At 37.1% G+C, this 26,440-nt stretch overlaps 1 protein-coding gene across 1 annotated transcript in view; it reads right to left on the reverse strand.

Moving 5' to 3' along the window:
- Positions 1 to 26,440, reverse strand: part of LOC140147884 (transient receptor potential cation channel subfamily V member 5-like) — a 58,778-nt gene that overhangs the window by 14,170 nt on the left and 18,168 nt on the right. The window contains exons 5-7 of the mRNA XM_072169662.1: positions 18,592 to 18,817; positions 16,634 to 16,749; positions 1,693 to 1,806 (exon numbers count right to left, since the gene is read on the reverse strand). Coding sequence (XP_072025763.1) covers positions 1,693 to 1,806; positions 16,634 to 16,749; positions 18,592 to 18,817 — 456 coding nt within the window. The remainder of the gene's footprint in view (positions 1 to 1,692; positions 1,807 to 16,633; positions 16,750 to 18,591; positions 18,818 to 26,440) is intronic.

Raw genomic sequence — 26,440 nt, forward strand, 5'->3', positions numbered from 1 at the left:
GGAAAGTGTACATTACCCAGCAAACACAAAACGTTTTCGACATCATTCGCAAAAGGTTATTAAAGGTTGTCAGAAAACGTTTAAATGTCGGGTTATATAAAGGGTATATTAAGAGTATAAAACGTTTTCATAACCTTTAAAACATTTTTGATTATCTACTGCTCAGCAAACAAAAATGTTTTACAGAAAACGTTTAAATGTCGGGTTATATAAAGGGTATAAAAACGTTTTAATAACATTCCAAAAACATTCTTGAAAACTTGATACAAAACATTCTAAACAGAATGTTACTTTGGAGTTGAAAAAATATTTTGCGAAAAATGTTTGCCCAAAATATTTTCAATAACGTTTTAAAAACGTTTTCATGACCTTTATATAACCCGACATTTAAAAGTTATTAAAAGGTTTTAAAAAAACATTTTAAGAACATTTCTGTGTTTGCTGGGTTCAAATATTTTAACATAATATTTAAGCGTGGACACAATATTTGGCAAAAATGTTTGCAAAAATAGTTTACAATAACATTTTTTGAAAACATTTAAAAATATTGTTGTAGTGTGTTTTCATACAAAACGTTTTAAAACGTTATCATGACCTTTACATAACCCGACATTTTAATGTTATTAAAACGTTTTTACCTAAACCAAAAGCCAAAATATAACTTATTTAAAATGTTCTTAAAATGTTTTTGTGTTTGCTGGGTAGTCACCACATACAAAGTGCTTTAACATGTACATGTACGTTTACTAATGGTTGGTGGGCGTGGGGTGTGTGTGTGTGTGGGGGGGGGGGGTGCGGGGTACCGGGTGTAGGTAAAAGTAGGCTATAGAGTAAATTTCTAATAATACTTTTGAGCGGAGGTCCGGAGCAAGGAAAGTCTACATTAGTTACCATATACAAATTGCATAAGTACTTTTTTATTACTATAGATTTTTGCCGAGTTGAATGACACATGCAGTTCATTTTTCGAAGGAATTTTCTTGGGACGTTAATGACAAATAAATTTAACTAATTTTGCTTCATCGTATCACAATGATTTGTCACAGAAAAGTCGGGCAAGTTCAAGGAACTAAGCAAGACATTGAAAATGTGTAATCTATGATCACTAAAGCTCCTATTAGCAATAATAGGAAAGCTACAACATAAATCCGTTGATCATTATTTGCGAAAATGAGGACAAATCGAGGGTTGACAAACAGAAGGCCTTAACTCACTTTTGGCCATTTTGAGATTTTGGTATACCAAAATAATCTGTAATACCCACAGATTCTTAAAATGATAAAGCCTTACCTCAATCAACTTCCTATTGCATCTATAGCACAATAATACTTTGTTTCAATTTCAATGCAAAATATTATTTTACTCATTTTTCTCAAAAAGGCACTTTTTGAGTTAAGGCCTTCTGTTTGTCAACCCTCGAAATGACAATGTAACGACTGAATGGTAAATTAGTTCTTAACTAAAAAAAATCCAACAATTTTGGGCGACATTGTGTCCTCGTTTTACAGGATGGGGTCACATTGGGTTATTCCAGTTGAAATCCACACACCCCCTGGAAGGCATCACTTTAAAATGTCATATAAAGGGTGTTTAGGTAACCCCATTTGAAATCCACACTCCCTGTGTGGGATATTATTAAGGTCATGTCTCCATAGGGGGGTGTATGGATTTCAACTGGAATAACGCATTTACCATAGTTTTTACGTCAGGGTGGGTCCACAGTTCGCCTGAAGGTCGAAGTAACACCACCAACGATAAAAGAATCAGGTACAAAATGGTCCAGCAAAATTGAGACCTCAGCATACCCTGAAGATAAATAACGAAAATGATCATTTAGGGCCGATTTCTCGAAGCATGGCTAGTGGTAAGGTTTCCTAAGTCATTAAGTTTAAGCCCAATAGTCATATGCCAGTGCTTACGATTTCACCATACATCACCTTGAAAGATAAATCAAAATGGATCTATTTGGTAGGGCTGGCCTGCTGGCTTATAGCCTACCTGACCACTAACCAAACTTCGAGAAATAGGACCTTGGTGTTTTGTTTTTATAAATGTAAGTAAAATAGTCACGTTCTCAATCTAAATCTACTTTGCAAGCAATCACTTTTCAACTTATAGATACAAAATACGCCATAAATCATCACTATTTATCAAATTCGCACGATCCCCTCTACAGAACCATGCATGTCGCACCTGATGACACCTATATTGCAATACTTATGAATCAATTAAAAAAATATATATCCCTTTTATTAATTTATATTTTTGTACTGAATATAATCGCGCTATATTAGTTGACCCACTTTTTTCACAGATTGATTTTATGTTTCAAAACGCTAGCCGAACTACATCAATCGTTATTACCTAAAAATGAAACATTTGAATGTGATATATGATCATGATGATTGTCATGGCAAAATAATTCTTTAATTTCTACTGTGCTTTAACATGAAAATATTAGCATGGTGAAATTGGCCAGATATTAGAGATCGGTTAAATGGTTACGAATATTTAATGGCATTAAAAATGCAAACCAATTTTGCTCCCAAGTGACTTATTTTGTTTCATCGTGTTATATATCACATGTTGCTGCTTTTACAAAACACGGGTATTTTATAATGACATTATGAACACGAGTAATTATATTATCGGGTTCAACAAATCGGAGTAACTTGTTGACAAGCCTCTATTTTCATAATATTCATATAAAGCTCAATTCACACTCGGTCGCTAGCTGAGTAAAGGCGAGCGACAGAATAATTTTTACCGAGTTTTCGCTGCTTTATTGAAACTGATTGGCCAAAGATCAGTCGCTTGAGTTGTCGCTCTGGAACTGGGTGTAAATTCAGCGTAAAGGTGGATGAAGTATGATTATAATTCGTTCATTAAAATTTCTATTATTTTGACTTATTTTCATGTGTACCGATAAAAAAAAATCTGAAAAAATAGGGCTATTGTGATTATGCAGGTTAACTACCATTTAAAAAAATATTGCCATATCAAAACATGACGTTTTTCTAAATTTTACTAAACAGGTTTTTATGGTAAAATGAGGCTTAATCTTTTCATTACTGAACAAAATTGCTTATATAATTTGTTAATTTTCACATTTTCAGGTCCTGGTTGTATATTGTAATGGTAAAGTAGAAAATATGGCTATCGGACTACTTTTTAAATATCAACCCCAACTATGTGTAAAATTAGTTCATTAAAGTTCATCTTCTACGCACATGTGGTGATATCGGTTAGATGCGTATTCTAGAAAAACGCAAGGCATCATAAATGCGGACACGGCGCTTATAGCTGCATGTGATTTTAATCTGCGAACTTAAGGCAACTGTGTACTCTCAGACATGCATGTAGTAAATGTGCCATAACTTTGTAATTATTCACGCAAGGCATATGAAAGTATAGGCCTACATTTTTATAAAGGCACGACATCAATAAATCTTAATATAAATACAGATTTGGTGTAAAAATAACACTCAAAATTTGCACTTTTTGGTACATAACAACACAACAAAAAAAACCATTCTTTCCAAAACTTTTTGTTTTGTTTTTTTCTTAATCTTGAGGCTTCATTCTAAAAACCGTTTTTTTAATTTTTTTGATATTGACCTTATTTTTTTAGATATTGACCATATAAGGGTTAATTAAGTTCAAATGAATTAGGCCTATATGGCATTTACGTAGCTTTGCATCCTGAAAAAAGAAGAAAAAAAAACCCCAACAAATTAAATAACAAACAAACAAACAGAAACAGAAACGCAGCTAAGTGAATACATATGTCCCTGGCCTCAGTATTTGCTCATTGACATTTCAGATATAGGAAAATAAATTCGGTCTTGAATTTCAAATAAATTATTTAAAGTGTTGTCCTTGCCGTGTAAAGAGATTCTTCTTCTCATCGGTGAGATTTAAGTACTTGTATTTTTAGAATACAGAATATACAATTGAACGACTTGTGGAAGATTCATTACAGAGAATCTTTAATGTCAAAATCCCGTTGTAAAACGTCAGAAAAAAGGGATATAGCGGTTATAGTCAAGTGTACGCTGGGGCATAATTGAGGCAAATCAAACAACAATACCGTATGCATACGTACAGGTGGGACGACTGATATAGCATGATGTAAACATGATAAATGTATGAAAATTTCAAAAAATCATGAACTGGGTCTTCATATATTACAAAATGCTATATAAATAGACATCGAATCATTTACGCGAGTTATCTCAACCTCAAATGGACGGAAAATATTAAATATCGATTTCTCATTCAAACGACGACCTCTCTCTATGTACCGTAAAATGGGGTAACTTCGGTCAGCGGGGTAACTTTGGTCGGTCAAATATATTTTTTTAAATGGTCATATTTTCGTACAGCAATATTGTTTTTAGTCATATTTGGTGTCAATTTGTTAAGAAATATGTTTGGAAGAAATAATAGTCGCTCATGTGTAATTTCCTTGAAATTTACGAAAAAAGCGGGATTTTTGACCAAAAATCAGCATTTTTTTACATTTTTTCAGAAAAAATAAAAATCGATATTTGTGAGCAAGGATCTGTGTTTGATTAATTTTGCAAGGTGTCAAATGTCACAAAAAACAACAACTTGCCCATATTCAGCGAAGATCATTTTTTAAATTTTTTTTTCCTTCATGCAGTGGCTCCGTAACCGCCTGGGCCTGGGGTGCCCGGCCCCCTCAATCTTTTTGGTGGGTGGGGGGCAAATACTATATAGCCCCCCCAATAATCTGAGGTAAAATTCATAATTTTAGGGTAAAATTCATAAATTTTCGGGTAAAATTCATAATTTTAGGGTCAAATTCATAAATTTTCAGGTAAAATTCATAATTTTAGGGTCAGATTCATAATTTTAGGGTCAGATTCATAATTTTAGGGTCAGATTCATAATTTTAAGGTAAAATTCATTATTTTAGGGTATAATACAAAATGTAAGGTACAATTCATGTAAAAATGTATGCATGTCAAAAGCTTCTGCGCTTCTCGCGGGAGGGCGATACCCCCTCCCGCACCCACCCCCTTCAGCGTTTCGCGCCTCGGAGAAGGCCACAAATTTTGGGCCCCCCCAATATTCAAAATCTTCCGGAGCCTCTGTCATGGAATATAATACTGTGACCAAAGTTGCCCCAAAGGCGGGGTAACTTTGGTCAGGTCATTTTGAACCCCTAGGGCACCTTACAAAATTATTAAAAAATCTTTTTCAACTTCAAGGTGTAGAAGGGAGCCCTAATGTCACAAAAAGAGTTAATTAGAAATATAATTGGTTTTGTTTGGAAGCAGTGGTTTAAAAACTCTGAAAAGTGCCCAAAGTTACCCCATTTTACGGTACCACACTACTTTTAAAAGGTTGTGTTTTACTACTGTTCTAAAAGGCAGCACTCTCCATACTTTCATTTCTGAGAAATATATAGCATTTATTAAACTATAATTGTTTGCTATCTTTAGTAGATAACATGTAATTTCTGTTTGTTATCATCAGTAGATAGCATGTAACTAATGTTTACTCTCTTTAGTAGATAGCATGTAACTACTGTTTGCTATCTTCAGTAGATATCATGTAACTACCGTATTGTTTGATATCTTCAGTAGATAGCATGTAACTATTGTTTGCTATCATCAGTAGATAGCATGTAACTATTGTTTGCTATCTTCAGTAGATAGCATGTAACTATTGTTTGCTATCATCAGTAGATAGCATGAAACTATTGTTTGCTATCTTCAGTAGATATCATGTAACTATTGTTTGCTATCTTCAGAAGATAGCATGTAACTATTGTTTGCTATCTTCAGTAGATAGCATGTAATAATTGTTTGCTATCTTCAGTAGATAGCATGTAACTATTGTTTGCTATCTTCAGTAGATAGCATGAAACTATTGTTTGTTATCTTCAGAAGATAGCATGGAACTATTGTTTGCTATCTTCAGTAGATAGCATGTAACTATTGTTTGCTATCTTCAGTAGATAGCATGAAACTATTGTTTGTTATCTTCAGAAGATAGAATTGAACTATTGTTTGCTATCATCAGAAGATAGCATGTAACTATTGTTTGCTATCTTCAGAAGATAGCATGGAACTATTGTTTGCTATCTTCAGTAGATAGCATGTAACTATTGTTTGCTATCTTCAGTAGATAGCATGAAACTATTGTTTGTTATCTTCAGAAGATAGCATGGAACTATTGTTTGCTATCATCAGAAGATAGCATGTAACTATTGTTAAAATATTATTCAATCTTTAAGACTGATATCATATGTGAAAAGTATTTATTTATTATTGAAAATGTTATGATGAAGATTTTGTTGACTAAACTCCGACTGGGTAGTTTGAATTTGGAAGTAGTTTTAGGAAGATATGAAGGTATATCAGTAGATAGCATGTAACTATTGTTTGCTATCTTCAGTAGATAGCATGTAACTATTGTTTGCTATCATCAGTAGATAGCATGTAACTATTGTTTGCTATCATCAGTAGATAGCATGTAACTATTGTTTGATATCTTTAGCAGATAGCATGTAACTAGTGTTTGTTATCTTCAGTAGATAGCATGTATCTATTGTTTGCTATCTTCAGTAGATAGCATGTAACTATTGTTTGTTATCTTCAGTAGACGCATGGAACTACTGTTTGCTATCTTCAGAAGATAGCATGTAACTATAATGTTTACTATCTTTAGTAGATAGCACGTAACTATTGTTTGCTATCATCAGTAGATGCATGAAACTACTGTTTGCTATCTTCAGTAGATAGCATGTAACTATTGTTTGCTATCTTCAGCAGATATCACGCAACTGTTGTTTGCTATCTTCAGTAGATAGCATGTAACTATTGTTTGCTACAATCAGAAGATAGCATGTAATTATAATGTTTACTATCTTTAGTAGATAGCACGTAACTATTGTTTGCTATCATCAGTAGATGCATGCAACTACTGTTTGCTATCTTCAGAAGATAGCATGGAACTATTTTTGCTATCTTCAGAAGATAGCATGTAACTATTGTTTGCTATCTTCAGCAGATAGCATGTTACTATTATTTGCTATCTTCAGTAGATAGCAAGTAACTATTGTTTGCTATCATCAGTAGATAGCATGTAACTATTATTTGCTATCTTCAGAAGATAGCATGTAACTATTGTTTGCTATCTTCAGAAGATAGCATGTAACTATTGTTTGCTATCTTCAGAAGATAGCATAGAACTATTTTTGCTATCTTCAGTAGATAGCAAGTAACTATTGTTTGCTATCATCAGTAGATAGCATGTAACTATAATGTTTACTATTTTTAGTAGATAGCACGTACATTATACTTTTAATCCAGTATTTAGTATGTAATATGCAATAGCTCGCTCTTTAGTTGTTTACTCTTCGTATCCTTTTCATGGGAGGTTTTGTCTTAAAACATCCGGGCCACTTTGTGCCAAAGTAAAGTCAAAGTAACAGTACAGGAACACACACGTTTATAAATCAGGTATTGTGTAAAGCTGAATTTATACTAAACCGCTTTTGCAGAAAAACAAATCACACACATGTACACATGCTCAATGTAAAACAACGACAGCGATATCGCACTTCCTGCAAAAGCGATCGAGTATAAATTCAGTTTTAGAAATGACTCACAATAATTGTTCGTCCTCAAGCGCAAGCGGGTTCTCAAGTAACCTGGCACACAATGTGTTGGTTCGCTAAGCATTGAAGTGGCTTTCAAATTTTGTATTGCTTCGTTCAAGCATTTCCTACGTGATTTTGAATATAAAGTGCCTAGTAAAAGTAAAAACTACCAGAGTTCTATCGGTAATTTCGCCCTCCTCCTTCAATCATGTTTATACAGGTCACCGAGATTGCAAACTTTCTACGAATTAGAATACGCCATACACACTTTGTTTATTTAGCTCCTCCCATTTGCCATCAACCACCGTTTCAGTGACCCAGGTCATTGACCCACACTTGTAAACAGTAAGGTCAGTGAACTTGAACATACTTGGACAATTGCCAACATTCCTATGCAGGTGTCTTGAGCCTATGCTACGAGTATGTAGCAAAGAGTTTGGTACAACATCATGCACATTGCGGTGTGGGATGTCTCATTCTTGGACCACTGTTTGAAATTTCTCACATTCCACACCCATGTTGTTTACGCGATGCAACTGTGGTATTGCATAATCTGGTGCTCTACTGTAAAGTTTGCTGACCTTTGGAGTCGAACGGCTTGGACCACTATCTGCATTCTTCACATTCCACAGCAGGTGCGTGTGTACGTGATGTAACTGTAGTATATTGCGCAATCTGGTACGCTACTGTTAAAGTTTGTCGACCTTTGCAGTCGTATGGCATGCGGTACGACAAGTGGGGTGTTACATCACCACTGCTTGCATTCTTCACATTCTACAACAGGTGAGTGTAACGACAGAGACACAAATATGTAACTGTAATACTGCATAATCTGGTATTCTATATTAGCTTATATTGTAAAGTTTGCTGACCTTTGCAGCCGAACGGCATGTGGTTGCAAGGGCAATTCAGCATATTTTTGTTAAGATAATGCTGATGGCAAGAGCAAGCTTACCTGAAAGCACATGTAAAACTTGAATAGATAACATATTACGTATTATATACCTCATATATAGATTCCTGTCATCTGATTGGATGAAAGTGCAGTAATTGAATTAACTATGCCCTCAAAATGAACTATGGACCGGTCATGGAAATGAACTATGGACCGGTCACGTGCGTCCCGATCAAACTGCGCAATCGCAACATCCGTATATCCATTCGGTATATAAAACAAATATTGACTGCTTTTATTCGGGACATGGTTAGGATTATACGACCGCGGTGATCTCAAAACCATGCTATGACCCGAGGCTGCGCCTCGGGTCATAGCATGGTTTTGAGATCACCTTGTGCCTATAATCTTAACCATGTCCCGAATAAAAGCAGTCAATATTTGTATATTATGTTAACCATCGTCAATAAATGACTCCGCATATTAACAGCATGATATCATCCATCAGTTTTCAATTTCGCAACATACGCCGCATTAAACGTTTCTATGGGCGGCCATGAGGGCCAAAAGGGTCTCAAAACCACACAAGGGTCTCAAAAGTACAATAAGGTCTCAAAAACACATAAAGGTCTCAGAAATAAACACACAATAAGGTCTCAAAAGTATAATAAGGTCTCAAAAACACAGAAAGGTCTCAGAAACAAACACACGACAAGGTCTCAATAGTACAATAAGGTCTCAAATACAGAGAAAGGTCTCAAAAACAGAGAACGGTCTCAAAAGCAGAGAAATCTCTCAACAACAGAGAAAGGTCTCAAAAACAGAGAAAGGTCTCAAAAACAGAAAAAGATCTCCAAAACAGAAAAAAGGTCTCACAAACAGAGAAAGGTCTCATATACAGAGAAAGGTCTCAAAAACAGAGAAAGGTCTCAAAAACAGAAAAAGGTCTCAAAAACAATGAAAGGTCTCACAAACAGAGAAAGGTCTCAAAAACAGAGAAAGGTCTCAAAAACAGAGAAAGGTCTCAAATACAGAGAAAGGTCTCAAAACAGAGAAAGGTCTCAAAAACAGAGAAAGGTCTCAAAAACACGTTATGGTCTCAAAAACAGAGAAAGGTCTCAAAAACACGTTATGGTCTCAAAAATACGTTATGGTCTCAAAAACACGTTATGGTCTCAAAAACACGTCAAGGTCTCAAGCCAGGTATTACAACCGACCGTTATATGTGCAGTACCGCATGCAGTACTGCACACATCCGCTTGCAGTTCCGCATGCGAAACTGCACATTCCGTCACGCACATCCGCATGCGGAACTACACATCCCAACTTGCATTTCCACATGCGGTGATGCACATCGGGATGTGCAGTTCCGCATGGGGAACTGCTTGGGGAATTGCAATATTTTTGGTTTATTTCCGCATGACAAACTGCAATACTTTGGTGTATTTCCGCATGGGAAACTGCAATATTTTTGGTGTATTTCCGCATGGGGAACTGCAATATGTTTGGTGTATTTCCGAATGGGATGTATTAATCAAAATTATGTTGCATTTTTGTGAAAGTTTAAGTCAAATGACTATTCACTGCTTTGACATGCAGTGAATAGGCCTATGCGTCATTTCATCATGCTAAATTAAATTACTATGTCGCACTGTCGACACGGGGAAGGGGGGGAGTCTAAGTTAGAGTCATGGGATCTGCTTGGAATGTGTCCCCGGAACAGTGGCGTAGATTTCTTTTTGACATGGGAGGGATGGGGTTGGAAAGATTGTCTTGAAGTATAGTGAATCCAGCATCTTTTGGCGACAAAAGAAGTTTATGGTAGCGAAGCGCGCAAAAAATATGGCATAAGTTGAAGATAAACTGGTGACATATGGTACAAAAGTTCAAAAGTTGAATAAATGCGCGCAAAGGTCGCAAAATTTGGGTTTTTTAGGTTAAAATGACCAAATAATAAGGTTAATTAATAACTCTCAGAAGTAGGCCTACTTTACCTTTTCATGGGGGGGGGGGTGGTCAATGGTTCAAATCCCCTCCCCCCGCGCTAGTTACGCCACTGGGAACTGCACATACAAAGACGAGATGTACAGTGGGTAAGAGTTTTTATTTTTATTGTAGTCTCGCTGAGGAGAATAATTAAATTAATGTCGCATGTAATAATTACTGTTGCATGTCCGAATGTAGATATGAATTTATTCAATTCAATATTAGGCCTACTATCGTTTTACTTTTCGTTTCATTTGTTGTAATTAAAAGAAAATATATCTTGGAAAGTCTTGTCCGAAAGGCCGGTTTAGTATAGAGGCCTATAATATTAGTATTGAATGAAATTAATTTTTATTAAAATAAATTTTACACGCCTCTTAATGATGACTATTAGATTATAATAATGATCAACTTGACATTGTGACCACATTCTATTATAGGTCCAACGGTTCTCGATTACCAATTCACGCAGATCTCAAATGATGCACATCAATAGCACCGGTGAGATCAGAAAAGGGTCGATGTTTACGGTAATCAGTGGTATATATCGTCAGCATGTCTCAATAGCCACCGGTCTTCATATTATAAATATGATAAACAAACCATCTAAACCAATAAGTATGGTATAAAACAATATTAAGTATGCGCATAGCTAATTTTGCATGCGGAAATGCCACAAACAAATTGCAGTTCCCCATGCGGAAATACACCAAAATATTGCAGTTCCCCATGCGAAAATACACCATAAATATTGCAGTTCCCCATGCGGAAATACACCAAAAATATTGCAGTTCACCATGCGGAAATACACCAAAAATATTGCAATTCCCCATGCGAAAATGCACCAAAATATTCCCGACCTGCAAAAACATCCCGACCTGCATCACCGCATGCGGAAATGCAAGTTGGGATATGTAGTTATGCGGAAGTGCGTGACAGAATGTGTAGTTTCGCATGCGAAACTGCAAGCTGATGTGTGCAGTACTGCATGCGGTACTGCACATATAACGGTCGGTTGTAATACCTGGTTTGAGACCTTGACGTATTTTTGAGACCATAACGTGTTTTGAGACCATAACGTGTTTTTGAGACCATAACGTGATTTTGAGACCATAATGTGTTTTTGAGACCATAACGTGTTTTTGAGATCATAACGTGTTTTTGAGACCATAACGTGTTTTTGAGACCATAACGTGTTTTGAGACCTTTTTCTGTTTTTGAGACCTTTCTCTGTTTTTGAGACCTATCTCTGTGTTTGAGACCTTTCTCTGTTTTTGAGACCTTTCTCTGTTTTTGAGACCTTTCTCTGTATTTGAGACCTTTCTCTGTATTTGAGACTTTTCTGTTTTTGAGACCTTTCTCTGTTTTTGAGACCTTTCTCTGTATTTGAGACCTTTCTCTGTATTGAGACCTTTCTCTGTTTTTGAGACCTTTCCCTGTTTTTGAGACCTTTCCTTTCCCTGTTTTTGAGAACTTATTATACTATTGAGACATTACTGTGTGTTTTTTCTGAGAGCTTTCTGTGTTTTTGAGACCTTATTATACTTTTGAGACCATGTTGTGTGTTTATTTCTGAGACCTTTGTGTGTTTTTGAGACCTTATTGTACTTTTGAGACCCTTGTGTGGTTTTGAGACCCTTTTGGCCCTCACGGCCGCCCATACGTTTCCTTGACCATGACACACTACATGCCGTTGTCAGAGCTCTTGTTCTATCGCGTTATGCCCTCTTATATCGAGCCAAATCTAAAGATCTTGATCGGCTGCAGTCACTCCAACACAATGCTGTCAAGTTGATTTTCTCTGCCGCAAGACGCGATAGTCCATCTCCACTTATGCATAAACTGCAATGGTTGCCCTTAAGGGGTGGGGTATGAACGTTTGGACAGTATTTATTGTGGGACATTAGAGCACATCAGACATATCGAATTGCATTCTGAATACGAAGAATGTCCTTCTGATATCAAATAATTTAGATTTTTGAAATTCGCAATGTAATACACATTTTATGGCAAATGATTAAAAATTGATATTTTGATATTTAACAGTACTTAAAGTATAAATCTGATGATTTATACTTAAAGTGTATGTAGGTGGAATGAAAAGCCGACGATCAATTGAAAATTTTTACCTTTCGTATTGAAGATATGGATTTTTTTTCCAAAAACAAAAAAAAAAATTAGGTCTTTTTGGGAAAAAAATCCATATCTTCAATATGAAAGGTGAAAATTTTCAATTGATCGTCGGCTTTTCCTCCCAGCTACATATACTTTAAGAATATATCATTAGATTTATAAAATTTACTTCGAGGATCAGGACTGTTATATATCAAAAATGTGAAAAATATCAATTTTTTATAATTAAAATAAAATTTGTATTATATTGTGAATTTCAAAAATGAAAATTATTTGATATCAGAAAGACATTCTTCGTATTCAGAATGCAATTGATATGTCTGATGTGCTCTCATGTCCCACAAAAAATACTATCGAAACGCTCAAAACGCTCATTCCAGATCCCTTAAGAGAACGCATCAACTTCAAAGTTTGCCTCTATATCTTCGTATGCCTGGAAGGATCCACACCTCAATACCTCATTGATTTAGTTTCGCTAAAACAACCTCATTCTGGACTGGTCACAAGATCATCAATGGACAAAACTCAAATCACTTCTCATGTGGGCAGAATTCAAATTGGCGACAGAGCATTCCAAGCTGCTGCACCGGCACTGTGGAATTGCCTCCCACGAAACATCAAGGAGGCACGCTCAATTACAAGCTTCAAGAAACTTTTAAAATCTCACTTTTAATGCTTATTAATTTTATGCTTTGTTTCCTATTCTGTATGTTCTTGTCATTCACTGTTAAGCGCCTTGATCTTTATGTAAAAGGCGCTATATAAATCGTGTATATGTATGTATGTAAATAGCATGTAACTGAGTCTCCACCCAAGTTTTATGGTCTACCAAAGGTACACAAACCTGACATCCCACTGAGACCTATTGTTAGTAGTGTTGGTACCATAACGTATAACTGTGCTAGACATTTGGCGGACATATTATCTCCATTGGTTGGTAAGACAAAACACCACATTACCAACTCGCAACATTTCGCTGACTGCATCAAAAATGAACGCGTTGAGGATGATGAAGAGCTTCGTTCGTATGATGTAACAGCACTGTTTACATCTGTGCCTGTGGACAAAGCGCTCCCCATTATACAGTCTAGACTGGAAAGAGATAACACCTTGCAAGAAAGAACTCAGTTGTCTGCGGCCCATGTGGTAAAACTCCTTGACGTTTGTCTTCGTTGTACGTACTTTGTTTACAATGGCATATATTACCAGCAAATCCATGGAGCGGCGATGGGTTCGCCTGTCTCGCCAATTGTGTGTAACCTTTACATGGAACATTTAGAACAAATAGCCATTACCACAGCACCTCACCCCCCAGAGTGGTGGTATCGTTACGTCGACGACACACACACAAAGCTCAAGAAAGAACACGCGCAGGAATTTACGGATCATCTCAACTCGCTGGACCCCGACATCAAGTTCACCACCGAAGGAGAGGAAGATAAATCCCTCGCGTTTCTGGATACTTCGACCGTGATCCAAGCTGACGGCAGCTTAGAGATCAAGATATACCGTAAGCCAACGCACACGGATCAATATTTGCATTTTTCTTCCAACCACCCGTTAGAACACAAGTTCGGTGTAATACAGACTCTATTCCATCGTGCAGAGACAGTGATCACCAACCCTCAAGTGGTTGTTGAGGAAAAGGAGCATATTACACAAGCTCTCTCCAAGTGTGGCTACCCGCCATGGGTCTTTGACAAAATCAATAAGCCCAAGAGCGCAAAATCAAACGCTAATAAGGACAGTAGTACTACAAACAAAGGACAGATCGTGTTACCGTATATCAAAGGGATTTCGGAGGCTCTTCGAAGGAATTTCCAAAAATTCGGTATACGGGTAACATTTAAACCTACACAGACACTGCGCCAATTTTTAGTGGCGCCAAAAGACAAAACTGAGAAAAAGGACGTAACTGGTCCAGTGTACTTGATTCCATGCCAGGGGCAGACTACAAGAGGCACCTGCAAAGAATCGTACATTGGAGAGACTGAACGTTCTCTCAAGACCAGATTTCTCGAACATAGACGTCCTAGCACAACTTCGTCTGAGGTTTCCAAACATATCCACATAGAGTCACCGGGCCATCACGTTGACCTGGACAAAGTCCAAATCTTGGATAGGGAACCTCGCTGGTTTGAGAGAGGAGTCAAGGAGGCCATCCACATCAGGGCCAACCAACCATCTCTGAACAAAGACGGAGGGCGCTACAAGTTACCAAAGGTCTATGACCCGGTCATTACGTCACACTTCAAGAGTGCACGATCGGGTCATTCCGCTGACGAAGGCTGTAGTAGCAACAGCTGAAAATTACGGAGGTAAATATTTTGTATTGAGATCAAGAGTTTAAATCTTTCGATATAGCATGTAACTATTGTTTGCTATCTTCAGTAGACAGCATATTGTTTGCTACCTTCAGAATATAGCATGTAACTATTGTTTGCTATCTTCAGAAGATAGCATGTAACTATTGTTTGCTATCTTCAGGAGATAGCATGTAACTGTTGTTCGCTATCTTCAGAATATAGCATGTAACTATTGTTTGCTATCTTCAGTAGATACCATGTAACTATTGTTTGCTATCTTCAGTAGATAGCATGTAACTATTGTTTGTTATATACCTCATATATAGATTCCTGTCATCTGATTGGTTGAAAGCGCAGTCATTGAATTAACTATGCCCGCAAAATGAACTATGGACCGGTCCATGGAAATGAACTATGGACCGGTCACGTGCGTCCCGATCAAACTGCGCAATCGCAACATCCACGTATCCATTCGGTATATAAAACAAATATTGACTGCTATATTCGGGACATGGTTAAGATTATACGACCGCGGTGATCTCAAAGACCATGCTGTGACCCTCGGCTGCGCCTCGGGTCATAGCATGGTTTTGAGATCACCTTGGGCCTATAATCTTAACCATGCCCCTCATAGCAGTCAATATTTGTATACTATCTTCAGTAGATAGCATGTAACTATTGTTCGCTATCTTCAGAAGATAGCATGTAACTATTGTTTGCTATCTTCACTAGATAGCATGAAACTACTATTTGCTATCATCAGAAGATAGCATGAAACTATTGTTTGAAATTACTGTTTGTTATCATCAGTAGATAGCATGAAACTATTGCTAAAGTTGCAAAGCAAATTGAACATCATAATCCATAAATTTGCTTTAAGAGCTTCGAAATACGAGTCAAACGAAGCATACCATTAGGAAGCCAACTATTTATATTTTCATCACGCTCGCTGACATTATGAGCGTCCCAACAAATTATGCTGTGCGTGCAATCGCGAATATATGCAACCAAATGTCCAATTGCCACGCCACTTTGCTATAGCAGTAGTTTGTTTGTTGGTTGGTTGCAATGGCCTAGAAACAACGATCAAAGTTAAAGAAAATAAACTGTAAAGATAAATTTAGGCTGCACTGCATTTCAAGACTTTAAAAAACTTACTTTAGGTACTTGACTGCAGTCTTAAGATATTAATTCTTAGATATATCTCAGGTTGAGAGCACCGTTTATAGTATTGTTTGTGTGCAATTTAAACACTTGTTATTTTTATATTGCCTACCTACGTGATATTACCTTCCAATATTCCATATTCATGATATATCTTTAAAGGGTGTCTCTGGCAATCTTATATGTTGGAAAAATAATTTTCAAGCACGAATCACGTGATTTTATTTTAAACAAACTCATATTTGGTCATAAAGATGAATAAAAACAGCCGTCTCTCAAGGCTCTAGGGGGGAGTTCGTATACATAGAAATGTAGGCCTACTTTCCTTTTCATGTTATATATGCCAAGACCTTCAAACAGGCCCGTAACCGCGAGGGGGGGCAGGCCGAAATTGGGGGTGGGGGGGGTCCACTTTTTCAAAATCCGCCCAGTCCAAAAAGGTCCAAATTTTGAAAAAAAGGGTCCACTTTTTCAAAATCAGCCCCCAAAATAAATCCTGGTAACAGCAGTTACCTTTGCATAACGGTTCCATTTCTCTTCAAGTAGCCTATGGATAACCTGACCTTCAAGCATCTTTAAATGCTGAATCTTGCTTCCTTGGACAATCATTCGTAATGCAGAACGTTTATCTGTAGGAAGCAACAACAGAACAACGACGACTACAACATCATCATCATTATCAACCTCATCGTGATCAACATCAACAACAACAACGAAAGCAACAACGATGACAGAATAGTTCACTTTAACAATAATAACGCATGTATAGTGTCAACTGGAGAGAAAATGTCTTTGATAATAAATTTTTATGCATCGTTGAATATATAAACTGGGTTCAAAAAGTAACTGTAGTTTTTTACATGGTCATATCTTGAAAATATGTCCATCAAAATGAACAAAAATTAGACACACAGGATTACTTCAGTACTCTAAATGATATGGATGTCAATATCCAAACGGTATCATAATGTATCCGTGTTTGCCTATCTTGGGGTGAGTTTTTGTTCTTTTGTGAGGCAATCATGAGACAGGAAAGTCCACATTGCTGTTACAGTTGCTTTACACACACATCAAATAGGCACTGACATGTGGACGGTCCAGGATGCTGTTCCATGACAGTGTATTTTGCTGTTGTGTCAGTTGGGCAACTGCTTGGTTACTGACATGTGCTAGAGTAGAGTATTGAAGTAATCCTTGTGTAATTTTAAGATATGGCCTTGTGAAAAATGGTATATTTCTTTTTGAGGCCAGTTTAGTAAACACCGTAAGAATGAATGGAGTGTTTGTCTCAAACTACGTCCTGTACAAGGTGATCTCGTAATTAAGTTTCAATATTTTCAAGTAAAGCGCAATATAGCCGTATCCAAGAAAAATATAACTTCTTCAGACTTCAACAATATACGAAACTAGATTTCGCGGTTCTCGGGTTGGGCGGTTCTCGTGATAGGCCTATCTCTAATTACCCAACACCCATTACCCATATACCTACAAACCCCGTAGCCGTGAACCCGCCCATGTTCTTTCAAGTTTGTCCTCCTTTCTGTTTCCTTTCCGTATTATCATGTCCACTGGTCTCTGGGACGTAAGTACGTGGCTCTGCGTCGTTTACACGCGCGATGGCGTAGTGCGAATTACACACGCGGCGCCGACGCGCGCGATGGCATAGTGCGAATTACACACGCGGCGCGTCCGCGCGGACAGACGGACAAACTCTCTGTGATTAGTATTAAGATGAGACGAGATTCATCATTTCACCATTTCTGATAGAAATTGTCTTGTTTTCTTTTCTTGAAAACCATACGCTGTCAGGGTACGTAATTTACTCGTTAAACACAATTTAAAAATTAGTATGAAATATAGCTGTTCTGATAAACTTATTCAAGGAGTACGCACTTTTATAGTCTTCGGCATTACGCAAAGCGTGTTTATTTTTTGTCTCGAAAGTCTCGGTCACTGAATGTCCTTGTTTTAAAAGCAAACACTTCACTGTATACTTTATTGCATAGGAAACGAAGTACGAATTATGGCGATTAAAGAGTTTAAGTTCAATATAAATACGTTAATCATTTTATTTACCACTACGTATGGATATAAGAAATGATGGTGTTTTGGCGCGGAGAGCCCGTTGCAGGAAAGACAACGCTGATAACAAAATTGATTGGGCTATATTCCAGTTCAAAATATTTCGTACACCCCCCTATGGAAGACATTACCTTACTTACTCGCTAATACAGGGGGTGTGAATTTCAAATGGAATCACCTGGAGTCAACTGGAATAGCATGATTACCGAGTATAATTGTCTTACGCTATGGAATGGCAGTAAAAACGCTGCCGTCAGTCCTTCCGTCTTTCCGTGTGAAATTATCACATTCTCAATCTGTGTTTGTAGCTACTATTAAACAGAAAAAAGGAATACGTTGGTATCATTGTGTAAATTATGAATTATTATAGAATCCAAGAAGTGACTTACTGAGTTCACCATTGGGCCCAATAGAATCGATGGCTGGCAACGGGTAGACAACAGCCGCTACGTTGCCATATCGCCATTGAGTTTCACTGCCTAAATCAAGTAAAGTAGCGAACAAATCTGCCCTACCCAAGCGATAGGATAATTCTAGTGGTGTTAAACCTGCTTCATTATAGATGTCATATCGGGCTGGCATCTTGGAATGGTTGATTACGTGGCTCATCATATGCTGAATATGGTAAATGGACAGATATAAAGGCATATAAATAAGTATATATTATATTCACATTATGCGCGCATTAATAAAAGCAATTTGAATAAAACACCAAAGAAAATGTGTAACTGCCGGAAAAAGGACAGTTGCCCCTTAACCCTAACACGCCCGAGTACTACAAAATACTACTTGATAAATGCGCTGTTCGTGCGTGCATCTCACGTGGTGTGATGCCGCAATCGCCCTAAGTGATATATAGGCACGGTTTCGCTGGCCAGTGAAGCCCAAGACCCGTGGCAAAGTGTGGCCGATCCCGTGCTTGGCATGCGAGGGATCTCGGGTTCGAATCCCACCCAGAGCAAACAGCTTCTTTCTCTTTATTCCTTCCTTCTTTCCCTTCCCGTCGCCAAAAAGCCCCTGGCGGGTTAGGGTTAAAAGGGAAATGCTTAAAAGTAAATCAGTTGTTTACAAGACTACTGTGAAATATGAAAATGTAACAAAAGAGTACTTTTTTTACAGGTAACACTTTTAAGGAAAGGTATAACAACCACTCAAAGTCATTCAGATCAGAAAAATACAGAAAAGAAACTGACTTATCCGAGTATGTATGGAAGTTAAATGATAATGAGGTAGATTATGCAATCAATTGGGACATTGTTTAATTGTAAGAAAATCAAATACTTTCAAGAGGAAATCAGGTATTGTAATTTGTGTTTGGAGAAGTTTATAATATTGTGTGAAAAACGTATCAAAGGACCTGTTAAATAGAAGAAGTGAGCTCATTAGTAAATGTAGGCATGACAACAGACCATCAAGCCGTGTAAAACAGAAGTAGTGTGTGCTTGGTAATCGGTCACCTGAGGGTTGCTGTGCATGAAACACCGTGTTGTGACACTGCACCGGGTGCATAAACCATATTATTTCGTATAATTCACATTATCTTTACTTAATAAGGGAACTATAACATCGAACCCAATGCTAATTAAAGTACATATATCATATTTCATTTAATGAAATTTACAAACAATTCTGTAATCGGTGGTCCCGGGTTCAACCCCAGGGTTCAATCATCTCTAAATTCCACCCACTGATTGTTCTTTCAAACTCTTAAATATATGTGCTATCTACTGTAGATAGCAGTGACTTTTAAAGGCTACACACAAAACTTATGTGGGTCATTTGACTTACCTATACGTGAATATTCATTTTTGTCTGCCTGGTGTACCCCTTTATGATTTTGTGAGTCAAATGACGCACGTGAAGTGTGTCAACCAACTGTGTCATGTGATCAACTCAAGGTGGGTCAAGCCGTAACATCATCATCCACTAAGTGTGTCACATGACTCACTGACCCACTACACACTAAAAACTACGGGGTTATATTTTCCGTGGTCATTTTGAATTGACCACGTTTGGGGTTGTTTTGACCCTTCAAGGGGGTTGTACTGTTTTAATTTGACCACATTCACGAGGTCATTTCAGCCACGACGAACGTGGTCAAAAACTTAGTGGTCATTTTGCCGATACCGTCGCGCATTGATATCAGTTTCAATCTTCCGCTTTGAAAATCTCAATTCATAAATGAGTTTAAACATGAGCTGCAATTAATGTTTGTTGATTAATAAATAAAACTAATTTTTTGACCGAAGTTACCCATTTCGGAACTATTTGCACACACGGTGTGCATCGGCTCACGTGGTCACATCAGCGCCATATTTGTTCTGATTGTGCAGCTCAGCGGATTGTCGTGTGTGCTTGTCTGCATGATGGAATATGAAAAGTTAGTTGAAAAGTGAGACTGCAAGGATGCATAGACCCTTGTCTATGCACGCAGATTCATTCCAATTTCATGCTGTCGTGGCTGGTGTCTTGGCTGCAGTTGTTATAAGCTTATATCATGTAAGCTTATAATATAGGCCTACGTGAACTGCCATAGGCGATGACTGACTGTGTGTGAGTGTGATACACAGATGCATTTTGCAGTTTATGTAATGCTTTCTCTGTGCAGAAACACACTTATGTCCTGGTGGGACCAGCATGACCATATAGGCCTACTAAAAAAATCCAAACAACCCCTAAATGTGGTTATTGAGTAACCCTATAAAACAACCCTTTCAAATGGGTCATTTCATTTGACCCCGAAATGAGGTCATTAAGTAACCCAATAAGGCAACCCTTTTGAAGGGTCATTTCATTTGACCCCGAAATGTGGTAATATTTTGACCCCAATGGGGGTTACTATTTGACCCAAATACGTAGTCATTGCAATGACCCCGACCAATGGGGTCAAAATGACCCCGTTAGTGGTATGGTGTTTAGTTGATAACTATGCTGGAGTCAAAAATGACCCCGTTTGGGTCATTTTTTGACCCCGTAGTTTTAAGTGTGTATATTTTGTTTTAAAAGGGGTCTATGAGGTGCAAATAATGGGTTCTTTGGGCGGTGGTTAAGAAATAGGGGTATCTTGGTCGACTCATAAAAATAGGGGTTATTGAGGACCGCATAAAATTAACCTCAATATTGACAGTTGAGTGTTGAGTGCTCCTATAAGTGAGTTGATTGACTTCAAGTGTGTCATTTGACTCACTTTACCCACTAAATGAGTTGGTTGACTCGCCTCAAATGTGTCATTTGACTCACATAAATCGATCTTAAAAGTGGCTTATATGTAGATCATACAGGGTGTCCAAAAAGTCTCGATACCATTTTAAACGTTCATAACTCTAACGCGACAACAAAAGTGAAGGTATCTTTGGAAAGAGGAAACTCGGGCAATTTTTTGACACCAAATTTGACCATACTGCAGTTACTGTCCGTTTTCCTATACACAATACACAGTGCTCTTTCCCATTGACGCGTGACCTCTACAAATAGCCCTATGTTAAAAGTATGGGGATATGACTAGTTAACGTCGCTGTGTGAAAAATAACCGGCCAATATTAAAAGTACTCTTCTAAAGTTCTAGAAAATATAGTTTTTTAACATGTCCTAAATTTTAGCTAATTTAGATGTTTGGAAATATTCGTACTTTGGTGTTTTAGTTAATGTTATAGGTAATAGTACATTGCCTAGTTAACGTCGCTGTGTGAAAAATAACCGGCCAATATTAAAAGTACTCTTCTAAAATTCTAGACAATATAGTTTTGTAACATGTCCTAAATTTTTAGCTAATTTAGGTGTTTGGAGAGGGTCGCACTTTTGTGTTTTAGGAAGGATATGCAAACGACAGATAACACCAAAAATATGAAGAAATTATTTCCAAACCGTGTTAAGTCAACAATCATTATATATGTTGCTCATTTTCAAGAATGCTGGTTTACAAAAAGCAGACCATTGTCTCATTTCGTGAACAAAACCACGCATACCATTGTTTCCTTTCGTTTCCTTTATAATCGGTTACCCAACTGAAGCTATAATACCAGCTTTATTGCGATATCGCACATGAAAACAGACACTTGTGCACAACCAGAGAAGATCCGATTTAATCAGTTGAGCTGTTTCAATGAGTGTTATCTTGGTTTAATAGCTTTTAATTGGGTTAAGTCCTGCAAAGGTCGAGATGAATTCTACTGTAGACATGACTGCATCATGCATAATAATCCCACTAACATATTAAAGAATCTTCGGTGAAACAGTTGGGCATAGGCCTATTACAGGGCCTATTACATACAAAACTATACAATAAGTTTACAGCACATCTTCGGATCACCCTGTATATTGGTATTACGGGAATCTGCATTATGTACGCAACCACTTGACATCTGTAGATCATTTTTGTTTTACTTTTAAGACATGCAAGTGGAAAAGTGTACCAGCAATGATGCGACGATATCCATATAAAATCTATACCACATCAAATTCAATATCCGTACGATCAACGTCAATCTAATAACTGACTCTAGGGCAATGTTCAAAACGTAATACGAAATTGCTTGACATGCATGAGGAGGCTGGAGGTTGAACCGCAGGCTATGTGCTGTGCTGATAAGGATTGCATCAACTTAACAAGGAATTCAGATATGACTTCAGGATATTAAATAACATGTAACTTGTTTCCAGAAAAATATGTTAGCTTTAATTAAAAGGGCCTCGAAAAGGGTTTGAATAATTGACAGACTCAAGAAGTATCGGAAATCTTCTGCATGCACATTACTCCTTATAATAATTACTACTGTTGATAGGCAACTCCTTATTAGTCCATTGTAATTGATAGTGTTATTTCATGTTAGTTCACCACACTGACTGTCAGTAAGGCGTCAGTATGCCCATTTGGAAGAGTTCAGTGTACCTTTTGTTAGACGTTTTTAACACTCCTTACAGCCTTGTCTGCATAGATATTTGATGCATTGAGTTGCATAAGGAACATCAGTGATTGCATCTATAAATTACAATACGTATTGTTTTGTCTTGTCTATTTTGTTCTTTAACCTGCATGGGGATCCCTCATTTCTTCCATGAAGCCCAGAAAAAATGAAGAGCAGTTTAAAAAATGATGTGAATTCCACATTTTTCTCCAATATATAGGCCTATACACAACGCTTTTTTATGTTTCTTTTAATATCTTCGGGAATGTTAAGTAAATGGCAGATAAAATTAATCCAAATAAGAACAATTAGAAAATCATCACATTTGAATAGACCTGTATCCAATGTATTTGTTATCTAGGCAAGTTTATTTTTGTTGTTGTTGCGAATTGAACTCAGAATACGATCGTAGATGCGCAATGTGGAAAAATATACACAAAAGGAAAGCAATTCTGTACAGGTTGGGTTTTAGCTGCGATTTGAATTGAGCAAGATCGAGTGGGTGATTTGCGTATTTGTTCTGGAAGTGAACTAACATCGTGTGCATAATACAAATCAAGTATGAAGTTATGATTGTGAATAACGGCTTTCATAAAAGACAATATCTGTTCTGGAAGTGATATCATATATCATGTATTATTTTTACGAATATGAATCAAGTATGAAGTTATGAATTGTGAATAACGGCTTACATGAAAGACAATGTTTATATAGTTATGAAATATTGAAACGCGATATGAAAACATTCGTGTTGAATGAATAACTATAGAATTGCAATAAAACATTGGAAGTGTTAATTCATTAAAAAAAAACCTGTGTATTTGTTGTAAATTCTCTTTCTATCGTGTCTATATAAGTGGTGACGTAGCGGGTTATGACTCATGATGGCAATGTTGCGGGTTCGAACCCCAGCGGTGCCATCGTGTTATCAGTACGACGGCAACTTCGTGACCTCTTTTGTTCGATAGAAAATTTTTACGGGTTGGTGAACACGGGTTACGTAACTAAATGTTGAAAATTTGGCCGGCAAACATGTTTTAGCGAAATAGCTCCAGAAATGGGAGACAAGGGTCGTTTTTTGCTTAAATTGTGCACCATGATCACGGATAAGATACCAAACATATTTTAAAAAAAAAAAAAAAAACGAGTAAAAGTTGAATAATATTGAAAATAAAGAAGCTTGAACATGTCCAAAGTGGCCGGAAAAAAAAAAAAAATTGCATGTCACGATCACCAAAATGGTTATATCTACAACTATGAGCAAACGCCGGTCTTATGCTTTTCTGTAATGATAGATATTAACTAACTTGAGCTTGTATTAAATTTTCAGCGAAAATGATTGGTGGAACAATCGAGTCGTAGGTTGGAAAGTTACTCTCAAAACGGCCCGTGTCTCAATCGTGCGTGTCCCGTTAGTGACAAGTGTCACTAGCAAAATAGCAGCCGGCCTTGTCATTATATCGAATAATAATCGTCAGAATCGTCCAGTTGACTCCTGTGATATTTCTTTATTCAAGTAAAATACTGCATTAACTTACAAAATATTGAAATCAATATAAAAAGTAATATCACCTCATTTGACTGAACTTAAAAGCAGTTTTAAAAGTATTATTGTTGATCGAGTCCCTGAATGAGAAATAAGATTGCAAAAGATACGAGTATGTTCAAGCAGGTTGTGATGGTCTAGTGGTTGACGCCGTGGTTTGAAGTGCGAGAGGTTGAAGGTTCGAATCCTACAGCATTTCGATTTTTTTTCTCACTTGTTCAGTTAGGCCTATGGTGTAGGCCCGTCAGTATTTTGATCAATTAAAATATTTCTATGCAACACGTTTGCAATGTTTTACATATTAAAAAATAAGATAGCGTCAGCCATAATTTACGAATTTCAAACCTGATATTTTGGAATAATATTTTTAATATTTTTACACCGTTCTTACACCATACCCAGACATACACATAATTGGAATCAGCGTTTCGTTGTCTAGAGTAACTTTAATTATCTTCAATAGAACACCACAAGCGGTCAAGATAAAAAAATGATTTCTTTCATTTTACCTCATTATTTCTGCTTCAAATGATCAGAAACCCCCCGGGAGAAACCCTTCCTGAAAGTTGTTTACTAATATCATAAATATTTTCAACAAAAAAAGAAAACCCGCTATGGTAGGGTTCGAACTTCCAACCTCACGCACTTCAGGAGCCGACTTAGCCACTAGACCATCACAACCTGCTAACTTATTCTCGTACCTTTTGCAATGTTATTTCTAATTCAGTGTCTCGTTCAACAATAATCGTTTATAAACTGTTTGTAAGTTCAGTCAAATGGCTTGAAATTACGTTTTATATTGACTTCGATATTTTGTATGACAGGGCAGTATTTTGTATGAATAAATAAATATCACTGTAGTCAACTGGACGATCCTGACAATTATTAATCGATTATATGGACAAGGCCGGCTGTTAATTTTGCTGCTGACACTGGTCACTTATGGTCACGCACGATTGCGAGGGGAAGCCGTTTTGAAAGCAACTTTCCAACCTACGACTCGATTGTTCCACCAATCATTTTCGCTGAAAATTTAATACAAGCTCAAGTTAGCTAATATCTATCATTACAGAAAAGCATACGACCGGCGTTGGCGCATAGTTGCAGATATAACCATTTTGGTGATCGTGACATGCATTTTTCTCATTTTTTAGGCTACTTTGCGCACAATAAACATTCATTTTCTCCACAATAATTGGACTTTTACACGTTACTGTTTGCCTTATACTCATGTTCATATCTTATCTATGGGCTCAATATGGAAATGAAGGGAGAAACCACTCGTGTATTCCATTTTTTTGATGTTTTCTGAAAAAGTGTATTTGCCACCTGATTTACAACATTACGTTACGTAACAGCAAAGGTCACGCCGGTAAAAATTACCGGAAGTGAGCTAAGTTGCTGTCGTACTGTTATAAGCCACAATGCCCTTTATTTTGTCGCTCTCCTCCCAGGTGACTAATGTGTCGTAACGGCATTATGTATAGTAATGGGTAATATAAAATCATCTTGATATAATAGAACCTGTAGAATGATGGCCCAAACCAAGAGCTTGCACAAACCTCTCGTTTTTGGGTGGGTGCGGCGTGCCGCACCCACCCTGTATTCTCTGACTATTTACCTACTTTTTCACATGCCGCAGTGTTGAGAAAATATTCGTGCCGGTTATATCCCAAACACCCACAGAGGTGATAGATTACGGCGAGTTTTGTAATTATTACTTGATTTTGATATGTAAGTAATACGATAAAGTCGTCATAGGCAGTAATGTGTTTGTATTAAAAGAAA

Source organism: Amphiura filiformis, chromosome 3 (genome assembly GCF_039555335.1).
Source record: "Amphiura filiformis chromosome 3, Afil_fr2py, whole genome shotgun sequence".
Taxonomy (NCBI): Eukaryota; Metazoa; Echinodermata; class Ophiuroidea; order Amphilepidida; family Amphiuridae; genus Amphiura; species Amphiura filiformis.